At 54.6% G+C, this 26,889-nt stretch overlaps 7 protein-coding genes across 7 annotated transcripts; 2 read left to right on the top strand and 5 right to left on the bottom strand.

The window, feature by feature from the left end:
* Window positions 1–203: 203 nt before the first annotated feature.
* BDY24DRAFT_418226 (uncharacterized protein) lies at window positions 204–1,968 on the bottom strand (the record flags this gene model as incomplete). Its single annotated transcript, XM_076643822.1, has 6 exons — window positions 204–628; window positions 769–853; window positions 940–1,229; window positions 1,332–1,461; window positions 1,616–1,647; window positions 1,773–1,968. 6 exons carry the CDS (start codon window positions 1,966–1,968, stop codon window positions 204–206), a joined length of 1,158 nt encoding a protein of 385 aa, XP_076493270.1.
* Window positions 1,969–2,117: 149 nt separating this feature from the next.
* On the bottom strand, window positions 2,118–4,880 carry BDY24DRAFT_400776 (C2H2-type zinc finger protein). Its single transcript, XM_076642003.1, has 6 exons — window positions 4,785–4,880; window positions 4,579–4,622; window positions 4,404–4,440; window positions 4,258–4,291; window positions 3,931–4,145; window positions 2,118–3,797 (listed from the first exon to the last, which is right to left on the bottom strand). Exons 1-6 carry the CDS (start codon window positions 4,804–4,806, stop codon window positions 2,560–2,562), a joined length of 1,590 nt encoding a protein of 529 aa, XP_076493269.1. The 5' UTR covers window positions 4,807–4,880; the 3' UTR covers window positions 2,118–2,559.
* A 1,184-nt stretch (window positions 4,881–6,064) lies between these two features.
* On the bottom strand, window positions 6,065–6,873 carry BDY24DRAFT_400774 (glucose-repressible protein). Its single transcript, XM_076642002.1, has 4 exons — window positions 6,639–6,873; window positions 6,455–6,519; window positions 6,268–6,359; window positions 6,065–6,181 (listed from the first exon to the last, which is right to left on the bottom strand). Exons 2-4 carry the CDS (start codon window positions 6,516–6,518, stop codon window positions 6,122–6,124), a joined length of 216 nt encoding a protein of 71 aa, XP_076493268.1. The 5' UTR covers window position 6,519; window positions 6,639–6,873; the 3' UTR covers window positions 6,065–6,121.
* Window positions 6,874–8,952, top strand: BDY24DRAFT_400772 (uncharacterized protein). The gene is made up of 4 exons (XM_076642001.1): window positions 6,874–7,264; window positions 7,403–7,759; window positions 7,937–8,284; window positions 8,383–8,952. The coding sequence occupies exons 1-4, from the start codon at window positions 7,168–7,170 to the stop codon at window positions 8,526–8,528; spliced, it is 948 nt and encodes a 315-aa protein (XP_076493267.1). The 5' UTR covers window positions 6,874–7,167; the 3' UTR covers window positions 8,529–8,952.
* Window positions 8,953–12,148: 3,196 nt separating this feature from the next.
* Window positions 12,149–15,301, top strand: BDY24DRAFT_400768 (uncharacterized protein). Its single transcript, XM_076642000.1, has 8 exons — window positions 12,149–12,287; window positions 12,372–12,922; window positions 13,017–13,223; window positions 13,321–13,479; window positions 13,546–13,730; window positions 13,827–14,464; window positions 14,572–14,670; window positions 14,749–15,301. Exons 1-8 carry the CDS (start codon window positions 12,244–12,246, stop codon window positions 14,972–14,974), a joined length of 2,109 nt encoding a protein of 702 aa, XP_076493266.1. The 5' UTR covers window positions 12,149–12,243; the 3' UTR covers window positions 14,975–15,301.
* Window positions 15,302–15,901: 600 nt separating this feature from the next.
* BDY24DRAFT_418221 (F-box protein) lies at window positions 15,902–17,062 on the bottom strand (the record flags this gene model as incomplete). Its single annotated transcript, XM_076643821.1, has 3 exons — window positions 15,902–16,648; window positions 16,731–16,796; window positions 16,868–17,062. 3 exons carry the CDS (start codon window positions 17,060–17,062, stop codon window positions 15,902–15,904), a joined length of 1,008 nt encoding a protein of 335 aa, XP_076493265.1.
* A 3,969-nt stretch (window positions 17,063–21,031) lies between these two features.
* BDY24DRAFT_344445 (kinase-like domain-containing protein) lies at window positions 21,032–23,016 on the bottom strand (the record flags this gene model as incomplete). Its single annotated transcript, XM_076637553.1, has 8 exons — window positions 21,032–21,268; window positions 21,357–21,499; window positions 21,579–21,629; window positions 21,705–21,789; window positions 21,879–21,997; window positions 22,073–22,310; window positions 22,406–22,449; window positions 22,524–23,016. The coding sequence occupies 8 exons, from the start codon at window positions 23,014–23,016 to the stop codon at window positions 21,032–21,034; spliced, it is 1,410 nt and encodes a 469-aa protein (XP_076493264.1).
* Between the last annotated feature and the right edge of the window lie 3,873 nt (window positions 23,017–26,889).

Here is a 26,889-nt window from a genome sequence, read left to right as displayed (position 1 = left end):
GAGAGAACGTCGGCCTCGTCTCGCTCACTTTTCGATCCACGTTTTTTCCTTGTTTTAATCGTCCATCTTCCCCAACACTCTTCTCTGGCGTAGAATCAACAGATATCAGAACAAGACTCATCTAAAGCAGAAAACATCAAAAGTTGACAGAGCAAAAACAACGGCAACCGCGTCGCACTTCTCTCTCCTCACCCTCCGTCCCCTCAACTCGTCTCTTCCAACCCTTTCGCCATCTCCGCCTCCAAGAACAGCTCTACAGCATCCCTCCTCTTCTCCAGCTCACTCCCACCACCGCCACTTCCTCCTCCCCTCCCAGCTCTCTTCTCCGCTCTCACCAACTCTAAAGGGTTCATCCCGTTCACCTCCGTCGCCCACATCTCCGCTCTCGACCTCCCCACCAAAGCTTGACAGACGACAAGGTTGCTCGATCCAGCAGCGATGTGAAGAGGCGTGTGGGACGCGTGGTCGGCTTGTTGAACGAGGGAGAGAGGAGCGACCGAGTCGATGTAGCGAAGGAGATCAGGATCGGGTTGATCGTGAAGGGAAGGGGAGTGCATGATTCGATGGTGAAGAGGGAAGGCGTCGGCGAGGTTGATGGGTGGGAGAGGCTCGCCTGGAGCGTCGTTGTCTAGAGAGGGCAAAAGGGAGGAGAAGGGTCAGCTTTGAGAGCCGAGTCGCGTCTAGAATGAGACCTCCTTCTTCGTCCTCTTTCCCGAAGCCCTCTGTTTTCAGCTGGAAGACGCCGGCGAGTTAAACTCTGAAACTCACCTGGTGGTAATCGACGAGAAAGATGCTCTGGATTCGTTACGGCGAAGGCGAAGAAGGGCGTCCTCCCGACGCGTCGAAATCCAAACTGAAAACGAACGAAGAAGGCACCACAGGAAATTAGCTCTCGTCCCATCTATCTCCCTTCTCAAGATCTATCCCGAGTCTACTCACCCTCTTGAAAAACTTCACAGCCCTCTCCGTCCCGAGTAACCTCGCTCCTCTCACCTCCACCGGCTCGACGACTCCCGCTGCGATCTCCCAAGGAGCTCTAGGATCCTGAACCTCCAACAGACCCGGCACCGCGTTCGGCCAGCAGAAGACGTACTCGACTGGATCGTCGGTGAGGTCGAATCCAGGGTCAAAGTCGGGTTGGGCCAGAGAAAAAATGAAGCTGGCGAGGGCGAGACGACCAACTCCTTGACCGCGGTGAGCAGACGATTCCACGACGATTTCAGAGATGTCTGGGGGTTGGTTTTGGTTACCCAAGATGAAATGAGAAAACGAAGATGAGCTTCATGGAACGAGAGGAAAAGAAAGTCGTGAGAGTCGAGGGAGAAACTCACAGCAAAAGTGGCCAGAGTCGAGTTCCCTCCCCCAAACTCCTGATCCCTTCGCTCTCCCGCTGGGTCCTTGGAGCTCAGGTCGTAGATGTCCGTAGGAATCGAATACAGTGGTAGCAAACTGTTGTAGATCCTTTGGAGAGAGAAGCCAAGGAAGAGGGGTGTGAGCAAAGGAATCTGGGACGGGACGGGAGGGAACACGGTTCTGGCGGTGACGAGTTTCTCCGAGAGAATGGAAAACTGGCTCTTTCAGGGGAGAAGAGATGGAGCAGAAGAGGATATCTTACAGAGCTAGCTTCGTCCATGAGCGTCTGGAATCCTGATGAAGGAGAAGGAAGCGAGAACGAGTGGAGGGAAGGAGAAGGTGAGCTCATCAGCTCTGAGCTTCCTCCTCCTTTCTTCTGCCAACTCTGAGACATCAGAGGAATCAAACCTGCAACTCACTCTCTCCCATCTCTTCCCTCCTTATGACAACAGCTTTGATGTGCCCGACTCTGACTCCATCCACGTAGATCTCCCTATCGACGTCGCTTTTCCATCCTTCGTCTTCGTCTCCCAAACCAGCCTCGAAGTCCTCGTCCTCGTCGTCCGAATCTTGATCCCGAGAACGTAAAGAGAGCGTTTGGAGGTTGAGGAGCATGCAGGGTCTTGTCTCGGAAGCGGTGGGAAGGCGGAGACTCGGTGAGCGTTGGGAGGAAGGAAAGGCGAGGTCCAGATTCGAACCTCTTGGAGCGAGCGATTGCGGAGGTTCGGATCGTCGAGCCGTTGTTTTTGTTTTCCTTCGTGAAGGAGAAGTTTTTTCGGGAGGAGGAATGAGAGACGAAGATCCTGTAGGAACCAAATCGATCCTTTTTCGGAAGGAGGGAGAGGGCGGTTCGTTCGCGCAAGGAGGGAGAAAAGACGACGCGTCGTGGTCGACGAGGAGGAAAGAAGAACGAGAGTCGTGGGATAGATGGGGTTGGATAAGAGAAGAGATGACCTCGATACGAGAGAGCGAAGGAACGCGCGAGAGACCGAAAAACACGATACAGGGAGGGAAACGAAGGGAAGCGGAAAAAAAAAAGTCCAGAAAGTCTACAAAAATTGGAACGGTCGACGAAAAGACGGGAGACAGCGGGAGCGAGGGAAAACAAAGACAAGGCCAGGGCCCAAGCGAAAGAAGAAACTAGAATCTAGACTACAACTCAGAGGAATCATAAAAAACAGACGGCGAAGGAGAAACGAAGCAGAATTAAGCGACCAACGACGACGTCGTCCCCTTCGCCTCCTTCTCCCTCTTCTTCACCATCCCCCTCGTCTCCAACGTGAACCACCCCCCAGCCGTGTTCTTCTCCTCCGCTTCCTCCTTCTCCCTCTTGACCTTCTTCGGCTCAGCAGCCACAGCTCCTCCCAACACGATCGCCATCAACGAGTTGCACTCCTTCGTTGCCGTTCGTCGTTGGATGATCGTGAGAGGAACCGTTGGACTCAATCCCATCAACGACGAGGACGACGAAGAGGAGGGATCCAGAACCGGGCTAGACTCGTTTTGGTGCTGAGGTTGAAGTGGTTGAAGAGTTGGGAAAGGGAGAGGAGGGAGAGCGGCGAGTCGGAATGGGAGAGGGAGGGAGGGAGTCGGAGGGAGTTGAGGTCGCTTAATGGAGATTTTGGGAAGGTCGGAAAGGATGGCTGAAGCGAAGGATCGGAGGGAGGAGGAGTAAAGGAGAAGAGAAGAGTTTGGGTCGTTGGCGATGTTGGAAGAGGAGGAGGAAGAGCCGCTGGAGGATTCGGGAGGGGAAGGGTTGGAGGAGGAGTTGGAGGAGAAAGCCGTGGCGTCCGAGTGGCAGAGTTGAGGAGTAGCGGCGCTGGCGAAGGCTGGGAGAGGAGGGAGGAGTTGAGCTGGTGCTGATGGTGCAGGGAGAGCGGGCGTTCCTGATCCTCCTCGAGCGACGACGTTGGCGAGCCAAGCTGCTGAAACCGACCCAGCCTGCCACTCCTCGTCCACTACTCCAGCCCAGGACTCCATCATTTCTTCCCAATCGAGATCAATACCCAGGTCGTTCGTTGGAGCGGGGAGAAGACCTCCCGTTGGGATCATGCCCATCGAAGACGACGCGTCGAAACCTGAACCGCCAGCAAACGAGTGTCCTCCTCCTCCTCCTGGTACAGTCGCATCGAACCCGTTGTTGGAAGCGGAGGTAGAAGTGGTAGCGGAGAAGTCGAACTGAGGGAAGGAGGAGCCGTACGGTTGAAACTGGTTGGGGTTTTGGTTGAAGGTTTCGAAGGAGGGAGAGGAGGACGACGAAGGTTGGTTGGAGGGATCGAGGAGGTAGGAGGTGTCGACGAAGCTGGATCCGTTGAAGGAGTTGGAGGTGGAAGCGGCTGGCACAGGAGGGTAAGGAGGGATGGAGGAGTAGTCGATGTTGAAGGAGGAGGAGGCGTAAGGAGGAGTTTGGTTGAAGGAGGAGGAGTTCAAGTCTGAGACGCCAGCTTGTGAAAGGAAACAAACAACGAGGGGAGGAAGATCTAATCAGCGGAGTTTCCGTCGGTGCTTGTTTCCTTCCCTGGGAAAGTAGATAGGTCCATAGGATGCTGAGAGAAGGAAAGGCAGCATAGAACTCACCGAAAGAAGGAGCAAACTTCGTCCCTTGACCTGTCGACTTCATGTTCGCCCTCTTCCCTCGCTCCTGCTCTTCCTCGTCCTCCTCCTCCGATTCGTCTTGCTCCTGGATCGATGGACGAGCTCGTTTCCTCTTGAGTTTGGAAGCTGAGGAGGACGCTGCTGAAGGTGTAGGTTCCTCGTTGTGAGCCTTGGTCTTGTGTCGAAGAAGCATGTCGCTGCGAGAAGAAAGAGGAATCGAAAAACGGTGAGCTCGTCCATTCATTGCTGGTTCTTCTCTCGCAGAGATTCGCTCTCGTCAAGACAAGATGAACCAGAGCTGGTACTCACGCTCTCTGGAATCTCTCGTCGCACTTGTCGCAGGCTGAAGGAAGGAAGAGAAGAAGAAGACGAGGGAGATGGTCAGCTCAGGGCAGTCGAGAAGGTCTCAGCTCTCCCCCCCCTTCTTTTCCCTCTCGCTGCTGCTAGCGACTCACGATATGGCTTCTCTCCCGTGTGAGTTCGTATGTGACGCTATGGGGAAGCAAGGACGACGACGTGTCAGCACAGAGAGAAAAGTTGAGCAGACACCGTCGAGCAAGACAAGGTGATCGTGAGTGGAGGACGGGAGCCGTTGACGACAGAGAGCGAGCAGCAAACTGCTAAACTCACCGTAACATGTTGAGCTCTAGTGAAAACTTTGTCGCACAGAGGGGCTGGTAGACAGTTGAAGGCAGAAGGGGCGAACAGAGTCAGCGAAAGATCGAAGAAGACAGAGAACGAACGTCGTCCACCTCCTCCTCCTCCGGCTGCTGCCTCTGGGAGAAGAGCGAACCAAGCATGGCGAAAAACGTGAGAACTACGAGTGCTACACTCACAAGGGTGTTCTCCTTTGGTCATTATTGGGTAGTAGCAAGCAGTAGAGGTGTAGAGACGAGACAAGATTCGGTTTCCGTCTGTGGTGAGAGTTGGAGGGTTTCGGAAAACGGCAGGAAGCAAAAGCTCATCAACGAGGGAAACCTCTTCCGAGAAGAGCCCCCTCCTGCGATTAAGAGGCGTGGTTAAATCTTCTTCCGATGAGCATCCCTCCTCGATGGATCCCCCTTCCCCAGCGTGCGCATGTTTCCGGAAGCAGAGGGAGGACGAGAAGCGGATGCGGACGAGAGATCTAGAGAGGAAAGAGGGAGAGCGAGCGAGAGCACACTCGACGACGCGTTCCTGACGCAAATCCTCCCAAGTCAGCAAGAGGAATTAGAGGCTTGCATATCTACCACTTCGCCTTGTCGAGGAAACTCCTGACACTCTCCCTTGCTAAATACATACTTCTCCGACCCGACGAACGAAAACCGAGCCGAAACGAAGACGCGTCCCCTTCTTCCTCCGAGCTCTCGCTTTCTATGTACCGGAATTCAAGAAACCACCGAGAAGGAAGGATCTGCAGATTTCGTCGTCGGTGCCATTTCATGACGGGAGAGAGCGGAGGCAAAACACGACGAACAACAAAAGGAGAGGCGATCGCTCGTCGTTCGAGAAGGGGGCTCTTTTCTCGCTCTCTCTCTGTCCCCTTTCTTCCTCCTGGGACCAAAGAGAGGAGAGAGAGTTCAATCCGAGGCGAACCAGTTGACGTGGCTGGGAGAAGGTTCGTCAGGCTGGACGAACGAGAAAGAACAGCTTCCAAGCGAGAGAAAGAGAAAGGAACGTCAACGCTCGCGACGTGGCGAAAAGGTGAGACGGACGAGGGTTCGAGACTAAGAAGCCGCTTTATATTAACTTTCGAGAAGAGGAGCGGGGAGAGATGGAGAGAAAGCATAGAAGAGAGAGAGAGAGAGAGAGAGAGAGAGAACGCAAAGAGTTAGTAGCGTCGACGCGTCGCGGCTGGCCTGACTTCGGGAAGGGCTGCTCGCTGGCAGCTGACGCTTTCGTGATCTTAGGAACGAAAGCATGCGGAAGTGGATAAGGAGGCACGCTCGTCCATCTTGCAAGGCAGATAGGCAGATACAAGCTTTCTCGAGTCGAGTTTTGGCATTCGTTTCATTTTGAAGACAGAACCCTTCCGAACCTCTCTTAAAGCGCTTTCGCCTTCCGTATGTATACATGGCTCCCGTGTAACTTCTAACGAAATCTCTCTTACTCCATTTCTTGGGCGATCGACGCGAAGGTGAGAAGACGGCATTCATTCATTCGGGTCGTTCCAAAATACAGATCTAAGCAAGATCTAGTGTTTGACCTTCTCCTTCTGCAAAGAGGCATCAGCCTCGTGTCCGTGCTGGTCGACCTGAAAGAACGGAAGACGAAAAGGGGAGGGAGGTGTGAGCTTTCGTCGTTCAAAACAGATGGGGAGGGAAGAGAGAGAAAACGCACCTTGTCTCCAACAGCAGAAGTGGCAGCGTCGAATCGAGTTCCGATGGAAGCGTTGGAGTCCTTAGCGACCTCCTTGTTTCCCTCCTTGGAAGCTGAGAGAGAAGGAAAAGAGAGAAAGAGGGAGAGAGGTCAGCGAGTGCGAGAGAACAGATGGGGAGGGGGACGAAGGAAGGGGACGGGAACGTACCCTCGGCTCCGAGTCCCTGAACGGTCTCGGAAACGTAGTTGACGGCGGACTTGACGGTATCCATTCTGTAGAAGGAGAGGGGAGGGAAGGAGGGAGGAAGGTCAGCGAAACGAGATGGGGGAGGGAGGTCGACGAGCGAACGAAGCCGTGCGAGGAAGCACAGCGAAAGAGAGATGCGACGAACATGAAAGAAGTAGGTTTGAGTGGGTGGGGTGGGTTGAGGTTGGGAAGGGTGGTAGTAGAGTTGAAGTGAAGAAGGAAGTGGTTGATGGAGAAGAAGAGGTGGGCTGAACTTGGACGACCTTTTGTAGCCCGTGGTCAATTATGACGTGTGCGATGGGCCAGCCCCCTGTGCGCTAGAGTGATCTCATCCGAGGGCGCGTCAGGAAACTGAGAACCGACGTGGAAGCAGTTGGGGAAGTGATGGGAGACGAGACGGGACGCCGCGTTCCAAAGGCTAATCAACTGAGACTTCGTTGAAAGAGAAAGGTCTGGAAGGCAAAGAGGACGGAAGACTTGGGAGGAGAGGGAGAGATGGTGAAGGAGAGCAGTTCTGAGGTTTCGATTGCGATGGGTTTTGCTGAGATCGAGAGGTAAGGAAAAGAAGGCAGCGGTCGCGTCGAGTTTGGTTCGAAAGTCTTGAATGAGAAAAAGAGCGAGGTCGCGTTCTCCTCCACCCACCAACATCTCTCTCCACTCCCTCCTCTCTAGCCATGGCATCCTCAACTCCAAACACTTCCAAATCTACAGCTCCCCCCTCTACATCCTTCCCTCCGGATCATCTCGACCATCCTGAGTCGTGGGCAACAGGTTCGTTTCCATCTTGCTTTCTCTTCCTTTCCTTTTCGTTCGAGCTCAACTCCACCTGTCCTCCCTCCCCTCCTCCTCTTCTCTCCCTTCCTGACTGACTTTCTTTCTTCTTGTCTCATGCATCTTTCAACTCTCCAGGCTCCAACCCAGCAACCACCAAGCAGCTCGACTTCATCCACGTTCTCGAGAAGCAAAAACGTCTCGACGTCGACGAGGAAGAGCTCGAGGGAATCGACAAAACGGACGCTTCCGAACTCATCTCGGGGCTCAAGGAGGGAAAGATCGTGCTTCCTCATCATCACGAGACGGGAGAGAAGAGAGCTGCGGTAGAGAAGGAGGAAGGGGAGGGAGACGAGAGGGAGGTCAAGAAGAGGAAGGTAGAGGGGGAGGAGGAGGGAGTCGAAGCTCACACGACCGAGAAGGACGAGATCGCTGAGAACGAGCCAAAGAACGTAGGAGAGGATCATTTGGAGCATCCGGAGACGTGGGCTACAGGTAAGTTTAAAACCTGACTGGTTCTCCGTCTCTGTATGCGCTTCGATCTGGGAGGAGGGAAGGGAAGGGGAGAGTGTGAGCTCGGAACGAACGACGTCACTTCTCCCTCTTCTTCTCTCTCCCTTCTCCTTCCTTTCGTCCTCTCATTGCTCACCTGTACGCTCCCTCTTCTCTCAGGCTCCGAACCAGCAACCTCCAAACAACTCTCCTTCATCTCCCTCCTCCAAAACCAACACCCGTCCTTCCACCTCTCCCCAACCAAGAAGGATCACCTCACCAAGACCGAAGCTAGCGAGATCATTGACGGACTCAAGAATGGAAAAGAGATATCTGTCGAAGGCTTGGGAGAGGAGGAAGTCGAGGGGACGAAGGAGAAGGACAAGAAGGAGGTCACTCCCTCTCTCGACGACGACGCGTCTCCTTCGAAATCGACGACGACGACCAAGGAGGATTCAGAAGAGAAGGAGGAGGGCGGGAAGCCTGGAACAGAAGAGTATCTGGAGCATCCTGAGACGTGGGCGACTGGTGAGTCTTCTGCTTCTCTCTCTCTTTTTCGATCGAGGTCGTTTCTCTCTCGAGCTCAGAAGCTGACTTCGTGCCCCTACTTCTTCTGCTTTTATCAGGAGAGGAACCCGCCACCGAAAAGCAGCTCGCTTACCTCGCCGTCCTCGAGAAGCAGAAGGGACTCGAGGTTGCTCCGGAGGAGGACAAGGAGTTGGGGAAGAGCGACGCGTCGAGGAAGATTGAGGAGTTGAAAACTCGAGTTTGAATGGAGGGAGAGAGACGAAGGAGATGTAGCATTTGCGTAGCCCGTAAAGTTCATGCTTGATCATGTCGTTCCGTCATGACGAGGCGGCGCGGCGAGAGAGAAGATTTGCGTTGGCGTGCGAAAGGTTGCTCGAGCAAGAAGAGAGAATGGCGAGCTCCACGGTCAAGCAGAGCGCGACGAAGATCGGGCGATAAGCGTGTATAAATGATGAGACGACGAGTCGAAGATATGCTAAAAACGATGCAGAACAGAGTCTTAAAAGTCGACGGAGGAAACAAAACAACGGGCGATAGCGAGACGAAAGGAGAGCTACCGAGGGTAACAAAACAGCGTAAAAAGCAAAGCGAGCGGCATCGAAGGTGAACAGAGAACTAATGTAGAAAAGACAGAAAGTATAGAGCCGCTTAATGAAGAAAGATGGGTGAACAGAGCCAGAATGTAGAGTCAGTTCCTCGCTTTGAACTTTACGCGTTGGAGATGTGAGCTCACCCGAACCCACCTTCTCACTCCCAATGAATCAAATCCTCCCATTCCCCTTGCCCCCAGACCTGCTGTGTACGAATCGAGCTCGACAGGTCTCCTCCTCCTCCTCCAAAAGTCGAGGACGACGGTGCGTTTCCACCAAGTACGACGGTTCGAGGAAGAGATTAGTCTGAGAGAGCCCCTTTAAGGGTCTGAGCGATCATGTAAGTTCGCTCTCAGGGTCTAGATCCTTTTTCAGCTGCTACGACCGATGAAAATCTGAGCTGGGGCGAGTATCTTCGAGGATCTGATCCGTTCAGAATCGCCGAAAATTTGCCCGCAAGCCGCTCGTTTTGAGCTCCTTTCTCCTCCCTCTCGCCAGGAATGTGTTGAGGGCGTTTTTTTGGAGACTCAGAATAGAACGTGAGCTACTTCCTCTACACTTCGGGAGATTTTGAGAGCGCCAACGATCTTGAGAGGCGAGGAAAGAAGGGTTGGGTCGAACGCGACGCGAAGAAGGGGGAGGAGGGAGGGAACAACAGCCCTGATGTGGCGCTCCCGAGCTCGAGGTCGCGTCGAGGAAACCTGAAGCTGGCTTTAGGGCGAGATTTCGCGACTTTGAGCTCTTCTCCCCCACGCCGTGAAGCTCGCAGGAGTCTCAAAATTGGAGAGTCTGATCTCGAGGTGTACATAAAGACGCTGAAGGCTCGAAAATTTGCCCGGATACTTACCGCGGCCGCTAGAGCGTTCTGGCAGCTACGGAAGATTTGCGAAAAAAGTGATCGGATAGGATCGTCCTAAATTGGCGCCCCATCTCAAGTTTCCAGTTTGAAGTCTCTCTAAGAAAATTTGAATGGTGTAGATCGAAATTACATCATGTTTCAGACCCGTAAGGGGATGGCCTGCGAGACTAGGAAGAGATCCTAGATCCGTTTTCGAGCGAGGATCCCAAGCCCGAGGGATGAAACCGTCGCCTGCTCTGGGTTGGTGCTGCTGCTCGGGATGTCGGGAGGAGAAAGAGGTTGATCCCTCGTCGAGGAAGAACGACGACGCGTCGTGGTTGTGGAGGTGGGAAGATGACACGGAAGTGTAAGGTCCTGAACGTTCGACGAGAAAGGGAGCCTGTGCCTCGAAGAGGGCACTGTTTCTGTCAGGGAAGGGGTGCATCAGAGCCATCGACGAGGAGTAGCGGAGACTATTTGATTTGAGGGACGTCGTCTTATAATAGACCCTGGGGAGGGGAGAAACTGTAAAGGTTGGGATGGACGCGTCGCCTCGGGAGTTCTCGAGGACATCTCGACAGATTCCTTAGGTAGCCTGCTCTCCAACCTCCTCGTCAAAGCCAGATTCATCCTTTCCAAAGCCCGAAACTTCGCAGACTGCTACTTCCTCTATCTTGGAGAATCGAGAGACTGCGAAGTTAAACGCGTCGTCTGGGCCCTGCAGGTCTCTCCTTTCTTTCCCTCGCTTTGCGCTCAGCTTTACCCTTTTGAAGAGCTCTGAATATCTCAGCAGGAGCAAGTCTCGATGAGGCGAGGTGAATTTTCTTGTTTGCTTCCCCAGAAAAGACTCCGAGCGTTTGTTGCTCGAATCTCACGTCAGCTTCGTTTCCCCTTCTCCTCCAACAACCTCGTCCGTCCATCTCTTCTCTTCTCTCCGAAGATGTTCAGCTCTTGGCAGATTCAACAGCCTTCCCCTATCGACCACGACAACCCTCAGCAGTCTCAGCAACAGCAGCAGCAACATCCGCGACCTCCTTCTTCCTCCTCCTTCCCTTCTTCCTCCTCCTCGTCCTCCTCTCCCTCGGTCGACCCTTCTCGAGGCTCATCTTCTTCCTCGAGCCACCAACCCAACGCCTTCAATACGAATCAATACGCTCCTCCTATCCCTTCCCTTTCATACCTCGGAGGAGGAGGAGCAGGAGAAGAAGCTCAGTCGGCAGGGACGGGAGGAGAGGGAGGAGGAGGTCAGCTTCCACAGTGGGACGTCGGAGAGCTTGAAAAGGTAAGCTAGATTCTCCTTGTTTCCATGTATTCAAGCTGGGGGTTCGCTTGATAGGTTGGTTCGAGGTATCCAAGTCAGAGGGAGGGCAAAGGAGGAAGGAGAAAGAGGAAGGAGCGAGAAGCCCCGTCGAGCTCGGCTCCCTTCAACGGTCTTTTTCCTTTGATCTCCATTCAATCCTCCGCCTATAGACTGAAATCATAGCTGAGTTGAATCGTCGTAGACCCTGCTACCAACCCGTCGAGACAGCCGCCTTCAATTTCCTGCTCTTTCTTTCGCTGAGTCGGGAAAAGGATGTCAGCTCGAGTTTGGAGACGTCGAAACACCCTCTTCCTCGCTGCTATAATCATCAGATGCAGTACTGACCTTGCTTCTTCTCGTATAGTTTTACTCCTCCTTCCAAACCGACACTCAGTTCGATCCATCGGCGACTTCATTCTCTCCGAGCGGCCTTACCCCTTCCTTCGACCTGCCCTCCTTCTCCCAACCTCCCTACCCAATCTCAAATCAACCCAGCCTGAATCCAAACCCCTACAACGACGACAACTACGAGAACCAGTATTATCAGCAACAACAGCCACAGTCTTACGAACCCTCTCCCTCGCCCTACCATCAGCAGACGCACCCTCCTCTTCCTCCCTTAAATCAACCCCAACCTTCTCAATACTACTCCCCAATCCCGGGAGACTTCGACGTCCCTCCCAACACTTCCGGATTCCTCGAACCCTCTTCCTACCAGCAGCAGTTCCAGCAGCACCAACGAAACGATCAACCAAGCGCGAGCGGAGGATTCTTGGGTCAGGACGCGTTCCTGTCTTCCCTCAACAGCACCAACGCTCCCCCGACCTTCGCCTTTGACAGGAATCCCGGTCAGAAGCCACAAGCGCCACAGCACGAGCCTGCTTCGTCGTCGTACGGAGGAGCCGGAGGAGAGAACGGAAGGAGGCTGGGTCGAAATCGAGCCGGAGAGGAGGGAGATGGCTCGATGAGGACTGGAGCGCATAGGTTGGCGGAGAGCATGAATTTGATCGGTGTGAGAGAGGAGGGAGGAAACGAGGATACTGAGATGGGAGAAGAGGGGGAGTTGAGGGTTCCGTGAGTCTTCCTGATTTTCTCTTCGCGTCGCCTTCGCTTTGACGAGCTGACGTCCTGCCCCCGTTCGTTCTTTCATCGTCGGGCAAAAAGCCTTCAAGTTCGACGATACATCGACTCGAAAACTCGGTTCGAAGATGGAGAGAGGACGATTATCATCATGACTCCCAAAGTCGGACAGAAGTCGTACAAGGCCGAGAAGAGGTAAGCGTCGACTTCGAACGCGTCTTTCGCCTTCCTCCTTCCTTCGTTTGACTGATACCTTCGGCGTCTTTCCTTTCACCTCAGGTTTCTCTGTCCGCCACCATCAGCTCTCCTCGCAGGACCTCACTGGTTCTCTCCTCTCACCTCGTCTCACCGTCACTCCTCTTCCTCCTCTCCCTTCTCCAACTCCTCCTCCTCCTCCCACCCTTCCTCCTCCTCTTCCACTCCCAACATCACGCTCACGATCACCAACGAAGCTCCTCCTACCAAACAGTCTCCTCCCATCTGGATCTCCGCGAACGGAAACGACATCACCTCCGTCGTCTCGTCGTCTTCGACTACTCCCCCAGAGATCCCCATCTACGGAACCACGCTTGGGAAACAGCTCTTCGTCTCGGAAGGAGAGAACCTCCCGTCTTCAGCAGCCAGTGGAGGGAAGAGGCAGGTTCGAACGAGGGTGAAAGTCGTCGTACCTGGAGCGAGAGGAGTCGGAGGAGGAGAGGAGGGAGAGTTGACGCCAGCCGACGTCGAGATCGGAACGTTCGAGAGCGGAGAGATCAAGGTTATCAGCAAACCTGCTCGAAAGAAGGTTCAAGGAGGTAGTGGAGCTGGTGCAGGAGCGAAGGGGGTGGATCGTGAGTCCTTGAATTCTCGATTCGCTTTCGATGCGTCGATGTCTCTCGTGCTCCTCGCCGAACGCAATCTGACTCCCTCCCGTCTTCGAAACAGTTGCCATGCATCACGGAACTCTCATCTCAGCCTTCCAACGAGTCCGTTCTCAAACGAATAGCACACGATTCCTCTCCGTCTCGGATTCAGCTTCCCACCTCAAAGCTTCCGACGGTTCGGGACTCGTCAGTCCTTCGATGTGGAAACAGAGACGAGCCAACTCGCTCAAGCCTGCTATGTTCGAAGCTGGGACTTCTCACTGGGATGGTGAGTCCTTTCGGCTGCTGCCGTTTCATTCGAGGTAATGAGGCGATGCTTCTCGAGAGCTGATTCTCCTTCGCTTCTATTTTTCTCTACCATCCAGCGTTCATCATCTGGCTCGTCGACTGTCGAACTCTCCGTCCTCCGCCGAGGGAGAAAGCCAAAGGGACTTCATCGTTCGCTCTTCTCGATCCCGACTGGCCTGAGCCTCCGATCAACGCTCTTCCGTTCGACGCTAGTCATCTGTCTCCAATCTGCTTCAGTGAGTCTAACTTCATCTCAAAGTTCAGTTTAATCTAGTTGATCACGTCGTCGTCGTCGTCTCCAGATCATACCGTCGTCCTCCAATGCCCAAAGAGCGGCGTCATCTCGCCCGTCCTCGTCCTTCGAAGGATGGATCAGAACACGACTGCTCTTGGAGGAGAACCTTCGCTCAACGAGAACTCGACGGCGGCGGATGTATGTGTTCCACCTTCTGAACGAGCAGGAGACGGGGTTTCGCAGCTTCAGAAGGTTCGTCGTCCCTCCTACGTTCTCCTTTTCTTCGTCCCTCTCCGACTACGAAGCTTACTCCTTCCACTCCTCCTGCTTATCCGTTTCTACCTGCAGGTCGCCTTCGAGCTCTACAGCCCAACTATCATCCCTCGAGACCCAACCAAAGCTGGAATCTCCGGAGCGTTCCTCTCGATTTTCGGAGACCGTGTGCAGACGAGCTGCCCAACCAACGCTCGTACCCTCTTCCCTACCGCCAACGACGCTCCTCTGACCTCTCAAGGAAAGTCTTCCCAGCCATATCTCTCCAACAACAACCCAAGCAACCCGTCCCAACCCACCGGCGTCGACTCAGCTCCTCCCTCTCCTCCCGCCGACGCATCTGGATCGTACCTCCCTCCCACCGACTCGTCCAACAACGGAGGCAAAGTCGTCAAACGAAGAACCTCGGCTTCGTCCCTCTCGAAACCTACCGCTGCTGCGAAGGGGAAGGGCAAGAAGAGGACGAACTCGACCGACGGAGGTTCTCGTCCTCCCGTCGGAGCTGGACCTTCGCACTCGACAGCGGACGCTGCTACTGGGAACGGAGAGACGGCGAGGTGGTGGATCGAGGTTCCTGAGGCTAGTGTTTGGACGATCGTGGGAGTGGAGAGCGTGAGGTATACCTTCTTCGTCCCCGGGGGAGGAGAGGAGGACAGGAGTGCTGCAGTTGGGAGATTGGATAAACCTGTCACACCTCTCCCGGAGGTGCTGAGGTGAGTTTCTTCTCCTCTTTATCGACGAGGAAGATGACGAAGAGCCTCGCTGGATGAAGACGAGAGGCGAGATCGATGGGCTGACTCGTTTTTCTCTGTCTCGACAGATACCTTCCTCCTGGACAAAAGCAAGATAACGACCCTCACGGAGCAGGCTACAAAGCTCAGTTCATTAGTCAAACTGCTGAGGAAATGATCACCATCTAGTGCGCTACTGATGATTACTTCTTCGTCTTTTCAAACGCGTCGCTGACTCTCGTCTCTTTCTCCCCCCTTCTTTTCAGTGGAACCGCCTTCCCCAAGGACCCGAAAACCTCCTTCTCCTCCTACGATCTCCTCTTCGGATCCGAACCCTCCAAGCATGTCGAGTTGAGGTGCCAGGAGGTGATGGCAGCCGTTCCTCCGACCAAGGCGAGGAAGGACGCGGCGAGAGGGATCCCTTCGAGGTTGAGCTTGATGAGGAAGGAGGATGGGGTGGTGATCTTTAGTAGGACGGATTACGTCGGGTGAGAAGAGAAACACTAAGCTGGAGGTATCTCGGGTTTGGAGGGAGAAGTCGCGTTGGAGAATGAGATCGCCGTCGCTTTAGTTCCATCTCTCTCTCTATTTTCGTGTATCATCACTCTCTCCCTTCACCTTTCGTTATTTACCTCCTTCTTTTCTATATACGCGCACTGGTCTCGTTGGAACGCGGAAGGAAGACAGACGAGGCCTTTTCGTATTTCGTTCTTGGGTACTTCTTGGCTTTCATTCTCCTCCCTCTACATCACGTAGCCTATAGTATTTCCTCAACGTTCTTCACCATGTAGCACGAGGCAACTCGCCGTTTCTCTTTTCTTCCAGAGCGAGTGAGAGATCGACGGTGGACTCGACTTTCGTCGTTCCTTGGTTGCGCCCGAGCTTCGAAGCGTGGATCAGAGAGAGAGAGAGAGCTACCAAGTAGAGTACAGATTCAAGTGAGTGAGGCCACAGATAAATTTCGCCGAACTAGGCAACGAAAGGAAGCTACCCAAAGGACGGAGGGCGAACCAAACTAAAAGGGAAAGAGAAAGATGGTGCGCGTACGAAACCAGCGAACAGCAAAGCTACAGCTGGACGAAAAGGCAGATCCCGATGAAGTCTTTGGGGAGCGGAAAGGGCTGGGTAAAGGCTGAAGGGTGGGCGCCTGTATTGACGGACGAAGGCCCACGAGGGGAGCGATCAAGGAGAGGAGGAGACGACGCGTTCGATCCGAAGGAATGTGCAAGGAGACGAGCGGTTCGGCCTGAAAGGGGTGCAGAAAAGCGGGAGACCAATCAGCTTGAGCTTTTCTCTGCGTGAGGAAGGGACCGTTCGAGAAGTTCGGAGACGGAAGTGGAGAAGGAAGGTCGGAAAGGAAAGACGCGACTCACCATGGCCGAGCGACGTGATGGGATTTCTCTCTTCCACTCGTCGCACTCATTCCCTCCACCACCGACTCTCCTGTATCACCACTTTAATGCACCTCTTCTCCTCCTCCGCCATGTTGAGCACGCTCTTGAGCCTTTCCAACCAGCCTTCCACCGCGTCGAACTCCTCCTCCGTCTCAACATCCAGCACCAACGCTCCCTCCCTTCCTCCCCAGCCTCTCAAGGGCAAGCAGCTCTGTCCAATCATGTACTTCAAGCAGCCTACCAGATCCTGAACCGAGTAGCGCTTCCGATCCAACCGAAGAACGAACCTCAACGTCCCCTCCTCGTCTCCTCTCCTTCTCAACCCACCCAGCAACCTCTCCGGTCGATAGACTCCTCCCCCTCCGACCTCAGGGAACATCACGATCGTCACGTCTTCGATGCCCATTCTGGTAGCCGAAGGGGTGACCGATCTCATGGGAGGGTCGCAAGTTTCCTCTCCCTTCGCGGGAGGAGGTCTCGGGAGCAAGATCAGAACGAGTTCCTTCGTTTTGACGTAGTTGTAGACCGAATCCTTCTCGTCGAGTTCTATGAATCCTGATCTCGTTTCGACGACGAGGGTTTGGAGGTTGAGGGAGGAGGTGCCGGTGTTGACAAGGCGAGAGAAGGGGAAGGAGAGGTACGTTCCTTGGGCAGTGGTGGGGACGGGAGAGTTGATGTCGATCGAGAGGTGAAGGGTTCGAATCTGGGCGAGGGAGAGGAAAGGAAGCAGGTGGGAGGGTGGGAGAGGGTTGGAGGTGGGCACAAGGTCCGGCTTGAAAAGAAGAAGAAGAGTGCACATGAGCGGAGAGAGAGAGAGAGAGGAGAGAGAGGGAAGGGAAGAAAGTCGAACGCACTCCTCCTCCCCGGATGCTTCCTTTCAGCCAGGTTTTGAGCTTGGAAGTCGATTTGAAGGGACCAGACTGTAGAGGAGGAGCAGGAGAGTGAGATTGAGTTGTTGAAAATTCGTAGAATTGGGTTCTGGGCCGCTCACCTTGCGTTCAAAGAGGGAGTACAGCTGAGCATTGGAGGTCACCTTGACGTTTCGATAGAGGATGGGGCTGGCGAGAGCTAGGAACTCGTGAGAAGTTCGGCAGACTTTGGTGAGGGTTTTGGGAGTACAGAAGGAGAGGATGACGAGGAAGATTTCTGTTGGAAAAGGTCGATTCAGCGTCGGAGGGGATTTCATCGAGGAGGGGGAGGAGCGGAGGGGGTCGAAGTTGGAGGAGAAGGAGACGGTCCAGCCTTTCTTTCCTTTCCACCGCCACCCTTCTGTTGCTCAGTTTTAAAAGTTTCACGAATCTTCCTCTATCCATCTCACTGAGCTCAACTTTCGATGACCGAAGCTCAAAAAATTAAGCAGAGGAGGTGGAGAGAGAGGAACGGACCTGCCCGTCAGATGAGGACGAGCTCACCTTTCTCTTTTCCTTCCTTTTTTTTGCCTCTGTTTCTATAGATCGCTGCACCATCCCAAACGCCGTTGATCACCAAATGCTGAACGGGAAGACCGAGCGAGTCGAGGAGGCTCAGGTCTAGTCTTTTGAGAGGCTTGAGTTTGGTCGTTTGCAGGCCTTCTTTTCCCTTTCTTCGGTACGGTTATATAGTGACTCTGCTTCTCTTCTAACGAAGTATACTTAATGTTCCCTTGGGATTGAGGATTCGGGAATCGAACTTCGAGAGAGAGCACGGTGGAAAGGAAGGAAGAGTCGTGACGCGTCTTGGACGAGGTTTCGTCGCGAGCTGAGCAGTTCTCGAGTTTGAGGAAGCGGAAGGACAGGCGCAGAAAACGAAGGGTTGAGAAAAAAGCTGGAATCGTTAGATTAATGAGAAGCTGGACTAAGAAATAGCTAGAGTAGATAGAACCGGGAAGGTCGTTAAAGATCAGCACGAAACGAAAACACAACCGCCACACAACCACATCAAGTAGCGACCCTCCCCAACTTCGGCCCATTCAAATCCTTCCTATCCCCCTTCGTCTCATCGGCCCTCTCGGCCCTATCCTTCGTCTGCACATCCGTCTCGACCTTCTCCTTCCTCTCCTCGTCCGTCACTCTCTCCTCCTTCCCGAGCTCCCTCAGAGCGTCGACCTTCGATGTATCCCTAGCCCCTCCGCTCCTCCCGTAGAATAAATCTCGTTTCCATTCCGACATGGTTTGAGAGTTGGATTTGGATGGACCTGTTGCTGAAGCGGGATTTGCGTTCTTCTGGTTGTCTTCTTCCTCCTTCGCGGCTGCTCGTTCCTCCCGTTTGGCTTTCTCTGGGTGGAGGATCTTGTTCTTGACTTTGGCTTCCTTCTTGGAAAAAGCGGCGTACTTCTCGAGACCAAGGAGGACCTGAGGGAAGAGGGGAGAGGAGAATCGAGCGTGAGTCGAACGAAGGAACGGAGCCGAGAGGAGAAGTTCAGAAGATGGGAACGAACAAGCTCAGCCTTCTTGACTTTGACCTTCGAAAGATCGGCTCCTTGACCTTCGAGTTGATGGAGGAAGGATTTGAAGTGCTGAGCGGGAAAGAAGCGGAGTGGGAGACGCGGTCAGAAGGAGGGCATCAGGATTCGGATCTCTCGTACAAGAGAAGGGAACGACAGACCTCGATGTTGGAGCGGTAGTGGCCCGACAGAGGACTGATACTTCGAATCAGACCGTGTTGGACCTGCGTAGATCGGAAAGAACGAAGCAAAGGGAGATCAGCTAAAGCGACGCGTCGGCGAAGATAAAACGAGATCGGGACGTACTGTGAGGATACCAGCGCTCGTGACTCGACCACCGGAAAGGAACGAAGAGTGTTGGAAGCTTCCAGTCTTCTTCAGTCCGACGAAGACTGTGGGAGGCGAGGAGAGAGAAGAGCAAGCGCGTGAGCATCGTTCCTCCTCTCACTTCCCTCGTTCACTCGTTGTGGAAGAAAGAGGAGATGTCACTCACGATTACCATCCATATCGGCGACGTAAATCCACGTGTTCTTCCTCACAGTTTTACGCAGCATCCGCTCGGTGAGGCCGTTCACTGAGAAGCGTTCGAACAGCCGTCCCAGGGGGGATCTCGACGAGTCCTTCGTCGTGTCGGCGTAATGGTGAGCGTCCTCTTCCTCCTCATCCGAGGAAGACATCGAAGACGATTCGGATCCAGGCTCGGCGAGTTCTTGTTCGTCTGGAAGGAAGAGCGAAGAAAACAGAGGAATCGAAAGACAAAAAAGTCAGAGCGACCTCGACGCGTTCGACGAAGACATAATTCCTGGGACTCGCCGTCTTGCTTGGGTACGTTCATCAGCGGAACAATCCCTCGGCCTTGACCCGCGTCCTCGTAGCTCTTGGGACTGGCCAAAGTTGAAAAATGAGATCGACGTGAGCGATTTGAAGGGATGAGAGGCGAAGGAAGAAAAGGCTCACGCTGTGTCAACGAATTGTCCAGCCAGAGCTCCTGAGTGCCAGCGAAGCTTCCCATCCTCTCTAGAGATGCAGACTAGGTAGCTGAAAGCTCAAAGACGAGGGTAGAGACGAGAGTCAGCACGGCGACTTCGCTTTGAAGCTCAACGAATCGCGAAGAGGCTCACTTCAGTCGCTGCTCCGATGAGAGATATGTGATCCTCTCCTTCTCCAGCTGTTCTCTCGAGCATTCAGATAGCGAGAGCTCCTTTCCAGGTCCGTGATCGAGCCACCTGGGAACGAGGAAGAGTCAGCACGCTTTCGTCGAGGCCGAGGTCGAACGGAGAGGGAAAATCACCTGAAGAAGTTGTCCGTCGTATCCGAGTCCTCCCAGACTTTATGGTAGTACTTGAGGTTTGAACCATATCTATGACGAGAGTCGACCATTTCGAGCCAGTGCTGCTCTTCGAGCTGAGAAGAACCAAGGAGATTCGAGTGAGTTCAACGCGTTCGTCCTTGAAAGTCTCGTCTCCCCTACAGCTGAGAGTCGTCCACACCTTCTTGTTCTTGACCTCCAAACTCCCCTTCTTCTTAGGCTCGCCAGGCGTCGAGGAAGCAGGCGTGTCTTGATCGATTCCGGAACCGTTCTGAGCGAGGGAACGACGAGGACGATCAGAGGGCGGTGATCAGTCCAATAGAGACGCGTCTCGGTCGCTTCTCGTTGATAGCCAAAGGCAAAACGAGCGAGGACCTACCTGAATCTGAGAAGCAGCATGCAGAGCTCGATGCCAGCGTTCCTTCGGGGCGTTCTGAACGAAGCCAAAATGAGCAAGGGGGAATCAGCCCGCGTCCTAGAAGGCCTATTTTCAGAGGAGTTTTGATGTGACCATGCTTCGTTCAGAAGCGATCACTCTACGTATAGATTGCCTCTCTACTCAGGCAGCTTTGCGCTTCACTTCCTTCGCAAAGTGTTCCAGGAGGGAAGAGACGAGAGAGAGGCAGAGGGACGAACTCCTCCGTCGGCTGTCACGACTCCTCTCGCAGCCTAACGAAGAAGGCAGCATGGACGGACCGAAAGCGACTCACCTTCCCTTCCTGAGCATCCCTCTCGTTCCTGATCCCCTGTGTACGATTCAGAGCGTCTCCCCATCGACCTGCTGATGATCTGAGAGCAACAAAGAATGGACGAGTGAGCTCGGAAGGCGAGGCGGGAGGGAAGGAAGGTCGAAGCTCACAATCCGGACTCCTTGTTGGCAGAACGAACTTGATGACCTCGGACGTGCTTTTGAATGATACCGACCGCTTTGAGCTCTTCTGGGGTAGGTGAAGAAGTTGGTGATGGGGATGTAGAAGTCTGGAGGGGGAAGCGAAAGAGAAGAAAGCGAGAGGTCAGCTCAAGCTCGGCTCCTCGGATGCTTCCATCGATTCTTCCATCGTTCCTGTCTGCCTCAAAGGCGATACGAAGGACTCACCGCCTCCTGAGGGTTATCTTCGGTCGTCATAGCGATGGTGTATCGGTGAGTTTGGTTGTTGAGTCTGCTTCAAGCTCGTGGTCGTTGAGGGCAAGGAAGGAAAGCTTCGGCGACGGAGTCCCTCCCTCTCTCCTCCTCTGAAGATAGAACGCGGAGATTACGGTTAAATTTGACCATGATGTTCAGAGAAGGAGAAAACATGATCATTCAGGGCGTGAAAGTTGAAAGGTAGACTAGAGCAAGGAGAGAAAGGAAGAAAAAGCACAGAAAGAAAGTCCGAAGAAAGCAAGAGAGAAGAAACCCAAACGAAACGCGACGACACCAAAAACTACCTCTTCAACCTCCTACTGTTCGCCATCCCACCCAACACGACCTTCCTCGCCAGCTCCGAGTCCCTAGCCCACGACCAGTTGGGATCCTGCTTGAAGAACTCGTGGTTGAGAGCTTCCGCGGCGCTGGGACGATCGGCTTCGAGGATGGCGAACGTCTTGTTCTGAACGAAGTCGAGAGCTGCTGGAGAGAGGTGGAGATTCTCCGGAATGGGAGGTTTGTTGCCGAGACCGAGCTGGAGAGGGAGAAGAAAGGCAAAGGTCAGCGTTCAAGAGTGGGGAGAGGAAATAAAACGAAAACGAAAAGAAGACGTCGAGACTGACCTTGAACATGATCGCCATCATTTCGAGACCCTGCCACGGTCGCTCTCCACTGAACATCTCGAGAAGAACGCATCCGAAGGACCAGATATCGACCTTGGCAGAATAGCCTCGACCTTGGTTGTTGACGACCTCGGGAGCCATCCCTGCGAGAAGGGAAAAAAGGAACGATTCGAGTCAGCCCTCACGCGTCTCTTCCTGCTCGACATGATCAGAAACACTCACAGAAGACGGATCCCTGAAGAAGAGTTCCATCGTCGTTCTTGTAGGCGTCGGCTGTAGATCCAATGAAGCTCGAGTCAGCACGAGCTCGTCCGAGATGAAAGAGGCAGGGATGAGGGAAAGACGAACAGCTCTGCTTCGAGATTCCAAAGTCCGTGATCTTGCAGACACCGTTGTTGTGAGGATCGACCAGGATGTTGTCTCCCTTGAGATCCTGTTGAGCGAAAAGCAAGGAACGAAGAAAGGTCAGCCTTCGGGGTCTGGAACGAGAGGAGTAAGAGAGGACGGGACGAGAGGACGAACTCGATGGAGGATGTTCAAACTATGAAGGTAAGCGAGACCTTCCAAGATCTGTTTCGAGAACCATCGAACCTCTCCCTCCTGGAGCTTCCCATACTTTCTGAACACACTTCCGAGGGAACCTGATTGACCGCAGAAAAAACGAACCGTCAGCCACGAGGCGCGTCGAGGGACGGAAAACGAAGATGAAGACTCACCTCCAGGAACGTATTCGAGGAAGATGGAGATGAAATCATCCGACTGTTCAAACCCGAGGTACTGAACGACGTTTGGATGATCGAGATCCTTGAGGAGCTGAATCTCTGACCTGAGAGCGGCGATAGTGTGAACTTGACGATCGTCTGCTTGATCCGAGAGGGTCTTGGGCATCTCGACCTGCTTGACGGCGATCATCTCTCCGGTGGTAGCGTTGAGACCTAGGTAGACTCGTCCGTACTGTGATTGCATCGAATAGAAGAGGACGAGAGGTCAGAGCGAGACGAAGGAGAAGACGCGTCGAACATGAGAAAAAGAGAGAACGAAGGACGTACAGCTCCCTTTCCGATGAGATCTCCCTTCACCCACTTGAACGTAGCTGAGGGAACGAGAAAAGCGGAGCAGAGGTCAGTGATGGATCGAATACAGAAGAGAAAGAGAGAAGAGACGTACCAGGAGGCGAGCTCGAACCCTCCTCGGGAACCTCCAAAACAGCCACTGGAATCTGAGCCTTCAACTGTCCAGGCTTGACCTCCTCGACCTTGCTCCCCCACATCTTCGTACTCCTCTTCCTCACAATCGACACCTTTCCCGCCTCAGGCTCAGGCACGCTCGCCAACGAGCTCAACGCACTCGGCTTCTCCAAGATCCTCTGGCGTTCCTCTGCGACCCTTCGAATCGACTTCCTGTACTGAAGCTTCGAGCTCGCACTGGCCGACGAAGGAGCAGCCGCTGCTGCTGGAGTTGTGTTGCTGTTGGCCGACGAGACGGCTTCGATGACCTCCGTGTCGAGGTTGACCTTTGGGAAGAACTTGGAGAGCTGCTTGACGACGATTTCGGGAGGAGGTCTGAACGCCCACTGTTGATCCGCGTTCTGAGCAAAGACGGTCTTCTTCCTGACGAGTCTCGAAGGGGTGATGGCGGATCCACTCGCTCGAGCGCTCATGATTTCCTCGTCGAAGGCTTCCTCCTCGTCTGCTTGATCGTTCGAAGCTGGAGCGTCGTCCCATGAGGATCCTCCCGACCGACCGACAGAGGACGAGGAGCTTTCTCCTGGGTTGGAAGGGTGGGATTTCGAGGGAGTGGAGGTGTCGGTTTGGATGGGAGGGAGGGAGCGGTTGTCGAGACGAGGAGGTTTGGAAGTGAGGGTGAGGGTGCTTTCCGGGGAGATGTTGGTGTTGCCATTGTTGTTCGAGGAGATGAGAAGCATAGCGAGCCGAGCTGATTCCTTGAGCGTCGCGTCGGGGTCGTGTTCATCGGCAGAGGAGGAAGGGTTGAATCGAGGGGTGGGAGGTCCTCGTTCCGTATCTCCCGAGTGAGATTTCGAAGGAGTTGATGCTCGAGGAGTAGGAGGTGCGACGACGACGAGTTTCTTCTTTGGTGCTGGTCGGAAAAGAACGTTGGTTCCTCCGTCATCTGAGTCGTCTTCGTCCGAATCTCCTTCGGCGAGCTGGTTCCTCGAGAGGTCCTCGAAGACGGACGAGTGGGTGGAGACTGGCGAGTCGGAGGTTCTGGAAACGATGGTGGCGGGAGGTGGTGGTGGAGGTGGTGGAGGGGGTGGGGCGGGTCTCGTAGCTTTTTGGAAAGCAGCGGTCGAGTTTCCAACTGACGAGTTCCGACTGATGGAGAACGCGTTCGTCCCTCCGTAGAGAGTCCCGTCGTCGTACGAGGGTTCGACCGAAGAGGGAGCCGAGTAGGTATGAGGAAGAGGAGGTGGAGGTGGAGGAGCAGCAGCATCCGTTGCGCTTCGTCGAAGATCTGTTGGACTCGCTCCCTCGGTTCGGTATCGACCATGGCCCATCTGAGGGTTCGAGTCTCCTCCTTCGAGCGAAGCTCTCCTTCCCGGCCTCGGCATCGTCGAATAGGGACCATGCTGTTGCTGCTGCTGGTGCTGCTGATCGAGGTATCCTCTCCCATCCATCGGATTCCACTCCTGTCCGTACGCGTGGGGCGAAGGATCTGGCGACGACGAAGGCGAGTCGTGCGTACTCGAAGGCCTCCTTGGAGGAGCGAGAGATCCGATTGAAGTTTCCGATTCGTCGTGATGAGTCCTAGGACGAGGAGCTCCGTACCGAGGATCGAAAGAAGGCCGTCGTTGGGTGGTAGGGAACTGCTGCGGGTCGATCGAGTAAGGTCCAGGACTGGCGGCGCGTCCTCCCTGCTGAGAGCTGTAGTTCCGGGGAGGAGGATCTCGTTTCGACGGGTCGAAGGATGGGTAGTCGAGCGACTGCTGGTGCGACCACGGGTTTTGCTGTTGTCTCTGATGGGAGGGAGGGAAGTTCGACTGGTTGTAGGAGGAGGAGGGTTGCTGCTGCTGTTGGCGAGAGAACTGAGGTTGAGGGGAGGAAGCGTTGGTTTGCGACGATCGAGTTGGTCCGACCGAGTTCGAGTACATCTGATCTCCGAATCCAGCTCCTCCTTGTCGAGCGGTCGACTGACCCATTCGAACCCCTGTCTGGACCTGACTCGAGTAGAGGCTGCTCTCCTGAGCGGGTCGGTACGAGCTCTGATTCGGACCTCCTCCTCTCGAGTTGCTCGACTGACGCGAGTCTCCCATGTTCGGATTGCTTCTCATCGACTGGAGAGGCCGAGGAACCGAGAGGTTGCCCATCTGGGGTTGCCATCGAGGATCTTGATTCGACTGCTGTTGACCGAACGCGTTCGGCGTCGCTTGGGAGAGGACGGGAGAGGGAGGAAGGCGATTGGAAGGTGGATGATGAGGCGACGAGTTTTGGTACGAAGGAGCTCCTGCTCGACGAGAATCCTGCTGAGCTCCTCGTTGGTGGTTGAACGTTTGACTCGAGAGCTGGAAGGACGTGTCGGCGTAAGGGTTGCCCTGAGGGAAGTTTGCGCTCCGTTGCTGGTTCATCGACTGTTGGAAGTGCATCCTCGAGGTAGGATCGAGCGTCGAAGGAGGTTGAGGAACCGATGGAGGTCGCTCGTAAGGGGATTCCTGTCGATGTCCCATGCTCGAAGCCGACCGAAACTCGTTCTCTCCTCTCCCTCCTCCTCCTCGAAGAGGGAGCGTTCGAACGCTGTTGGGACCTCCTCCAGCTGATCCTGTCCGTCTCCAGTCTCCTCCGAACTCGTCGACGGCTGGTGGAGGTGAAGGGCCAGCGTTGGATCCTGATCGAGCTCGAGAGAGTTGGCGTTGGACCAGATGCTGCTCTTGTTCCATGGCGTAAAGTCGCTGCTGCTCCTGCTCCTGACGATCGAGCTTCTCACGTTGAACTTGGGCCTGCGACGAAAGAACGAGAACGATCGACTGAAGTCAGTACAAAAAGACGCGTCGATATCTTCAGTCTGCGATCAAAAACTCACATGGTAAAGCTCCTGCTCCCTTCTCTGCTCCCTCATCGCCGCATCTCGATCCGCCTCCGTCTGTTTCCTTCTCCTCTCCTCCTCCTCCGCTCGATCCTTCGCATCCCACTCAGCAGCCATCCTGTCCAACTCAATCTTCTCCCTCTCCTTCTCCTGTTCTTCCAGTTGCTGCTCCGCCTGCAAAGCTCTCAGAAGATCCTCCTCTGCCTCCAACGCGTCCTGCGAGTCCTCCGAATCTCCAAACAGACGCGTCGATTCCCGAATGTCCTCGAGCGAAGCGGCCGACGTGGGTCGAGAAGAGTGGTTGAGATGTCGACTAAAGTAGGAGGAGGTGGGACGTTCGGAGCGTGTAGTTTCGCTTGGGGAGTTGAGGGATCGAGTGGGAGTGACGAGAGGTGCGACGGTGGGCAAGGGAGTGGGAGTGACGGATCCTCGACGAGAGTAGGAGGACGGGTCGACGGCTAGGTTTCCGTTCGAGGAAGAGGTGGCCGAGTTGGAAGGACTTCGAACCTCTTCTGGCGACCGAACGACGCTGCTCCGATCCCCTCCTCCTCCCTTGGTAGCTGCGACGGCTGCTCGCCTCGCCGAGGACGCGGACGTCGACGAGTTGGGACTGGTCATTCCTCCACCTCCTAGATGAGACGACTGCCTCCTCGCTCGATTCCGATGCAGAGTTGCGGCTCCCGATCCAGAAAGAGCAGGTCCGTCGAGTTCCGACACCGACGTCTCGGACGCACTCGCTTGGTAGCCTCCTCCTCCAAAATACTCTGCCGTCCCCATCACCTGATCCGACATGCTGCTGGCACTCTCCGACGTGGGATGATGATAGCCTCCTCGAGCCTTGGTCCGCGGAGACGAGTTGTTGGACGAAGGAGGAGGAACGAGAGGGACGGACCCTCCGACGGAAGTCTGGATGGCGAGGAGTCCCTTGATCTCTCCTGGTTCGGTGCAGTAGTCGTAGAGAGCTTCTCCGTCGAGAGGGTTGGAGGTATCGGAAGGAGCAGCTGCGACTCCCATTCGACGACGAAAGAGAGAGAAGGAGTCGTGGTCGTCGTCGGCAATGGAGACCTGGCGAGGAGGCGAAGGGGATGGAAGGGAGGTGAGCTTTCGTTTCGTTTGACATGCGAGAGAGAGTTTGAGACGAACCGCTGTGAAGACCTTCTCCCTGATAGCTGCCGAGCTGTCACTCCCTGAGACGTCTGCTTGATGGAAGGTAGATCCGTCGACCGTCACGAAGAGGACGACTGAACCGAGAGGAGGTCGTTTGGGAGACTGCGACAAGACGGAGAGGTGTGAGCTCGAGAGAGGAGTCGGACCTCGTCGACCAATTTCTCCGACTCACCGAAGCATCTAAACTCCTGCGACCGTTCAACTTCTCCTCAGCAGCAGCAGCAGCAGCAGCTCTCCTAGCTTCGTTCTCCGACATGAACCCTGCAGGCGCCAATCCGAGTCCGATTTGAGGAGCAGGAAGGTGGTCGCGAGATGGGAGAGGAGGAGG

The sequence above is a fragment of the Mrakia frigida genome (genome assembly GCF_051309035.1).
Source record: "Mrakia frigida strain ATCC 22029 unplaced genomic scaffold BDY24scaffold_36, whole genome shotgun sequence".
NCBI classification, from domain to species: Eukaryota; Fungi; Basidiomycota; class Tremellomycetes; order Cystofilobasidiales; family Mrakiaceae; genus Mrakia; species Mrakia frigida.
The sequence above is the reverse complement of the archived record's forward strand: the minus strand, read 5'-3'. Positions and strand labels throughout refer to the sequence as shown.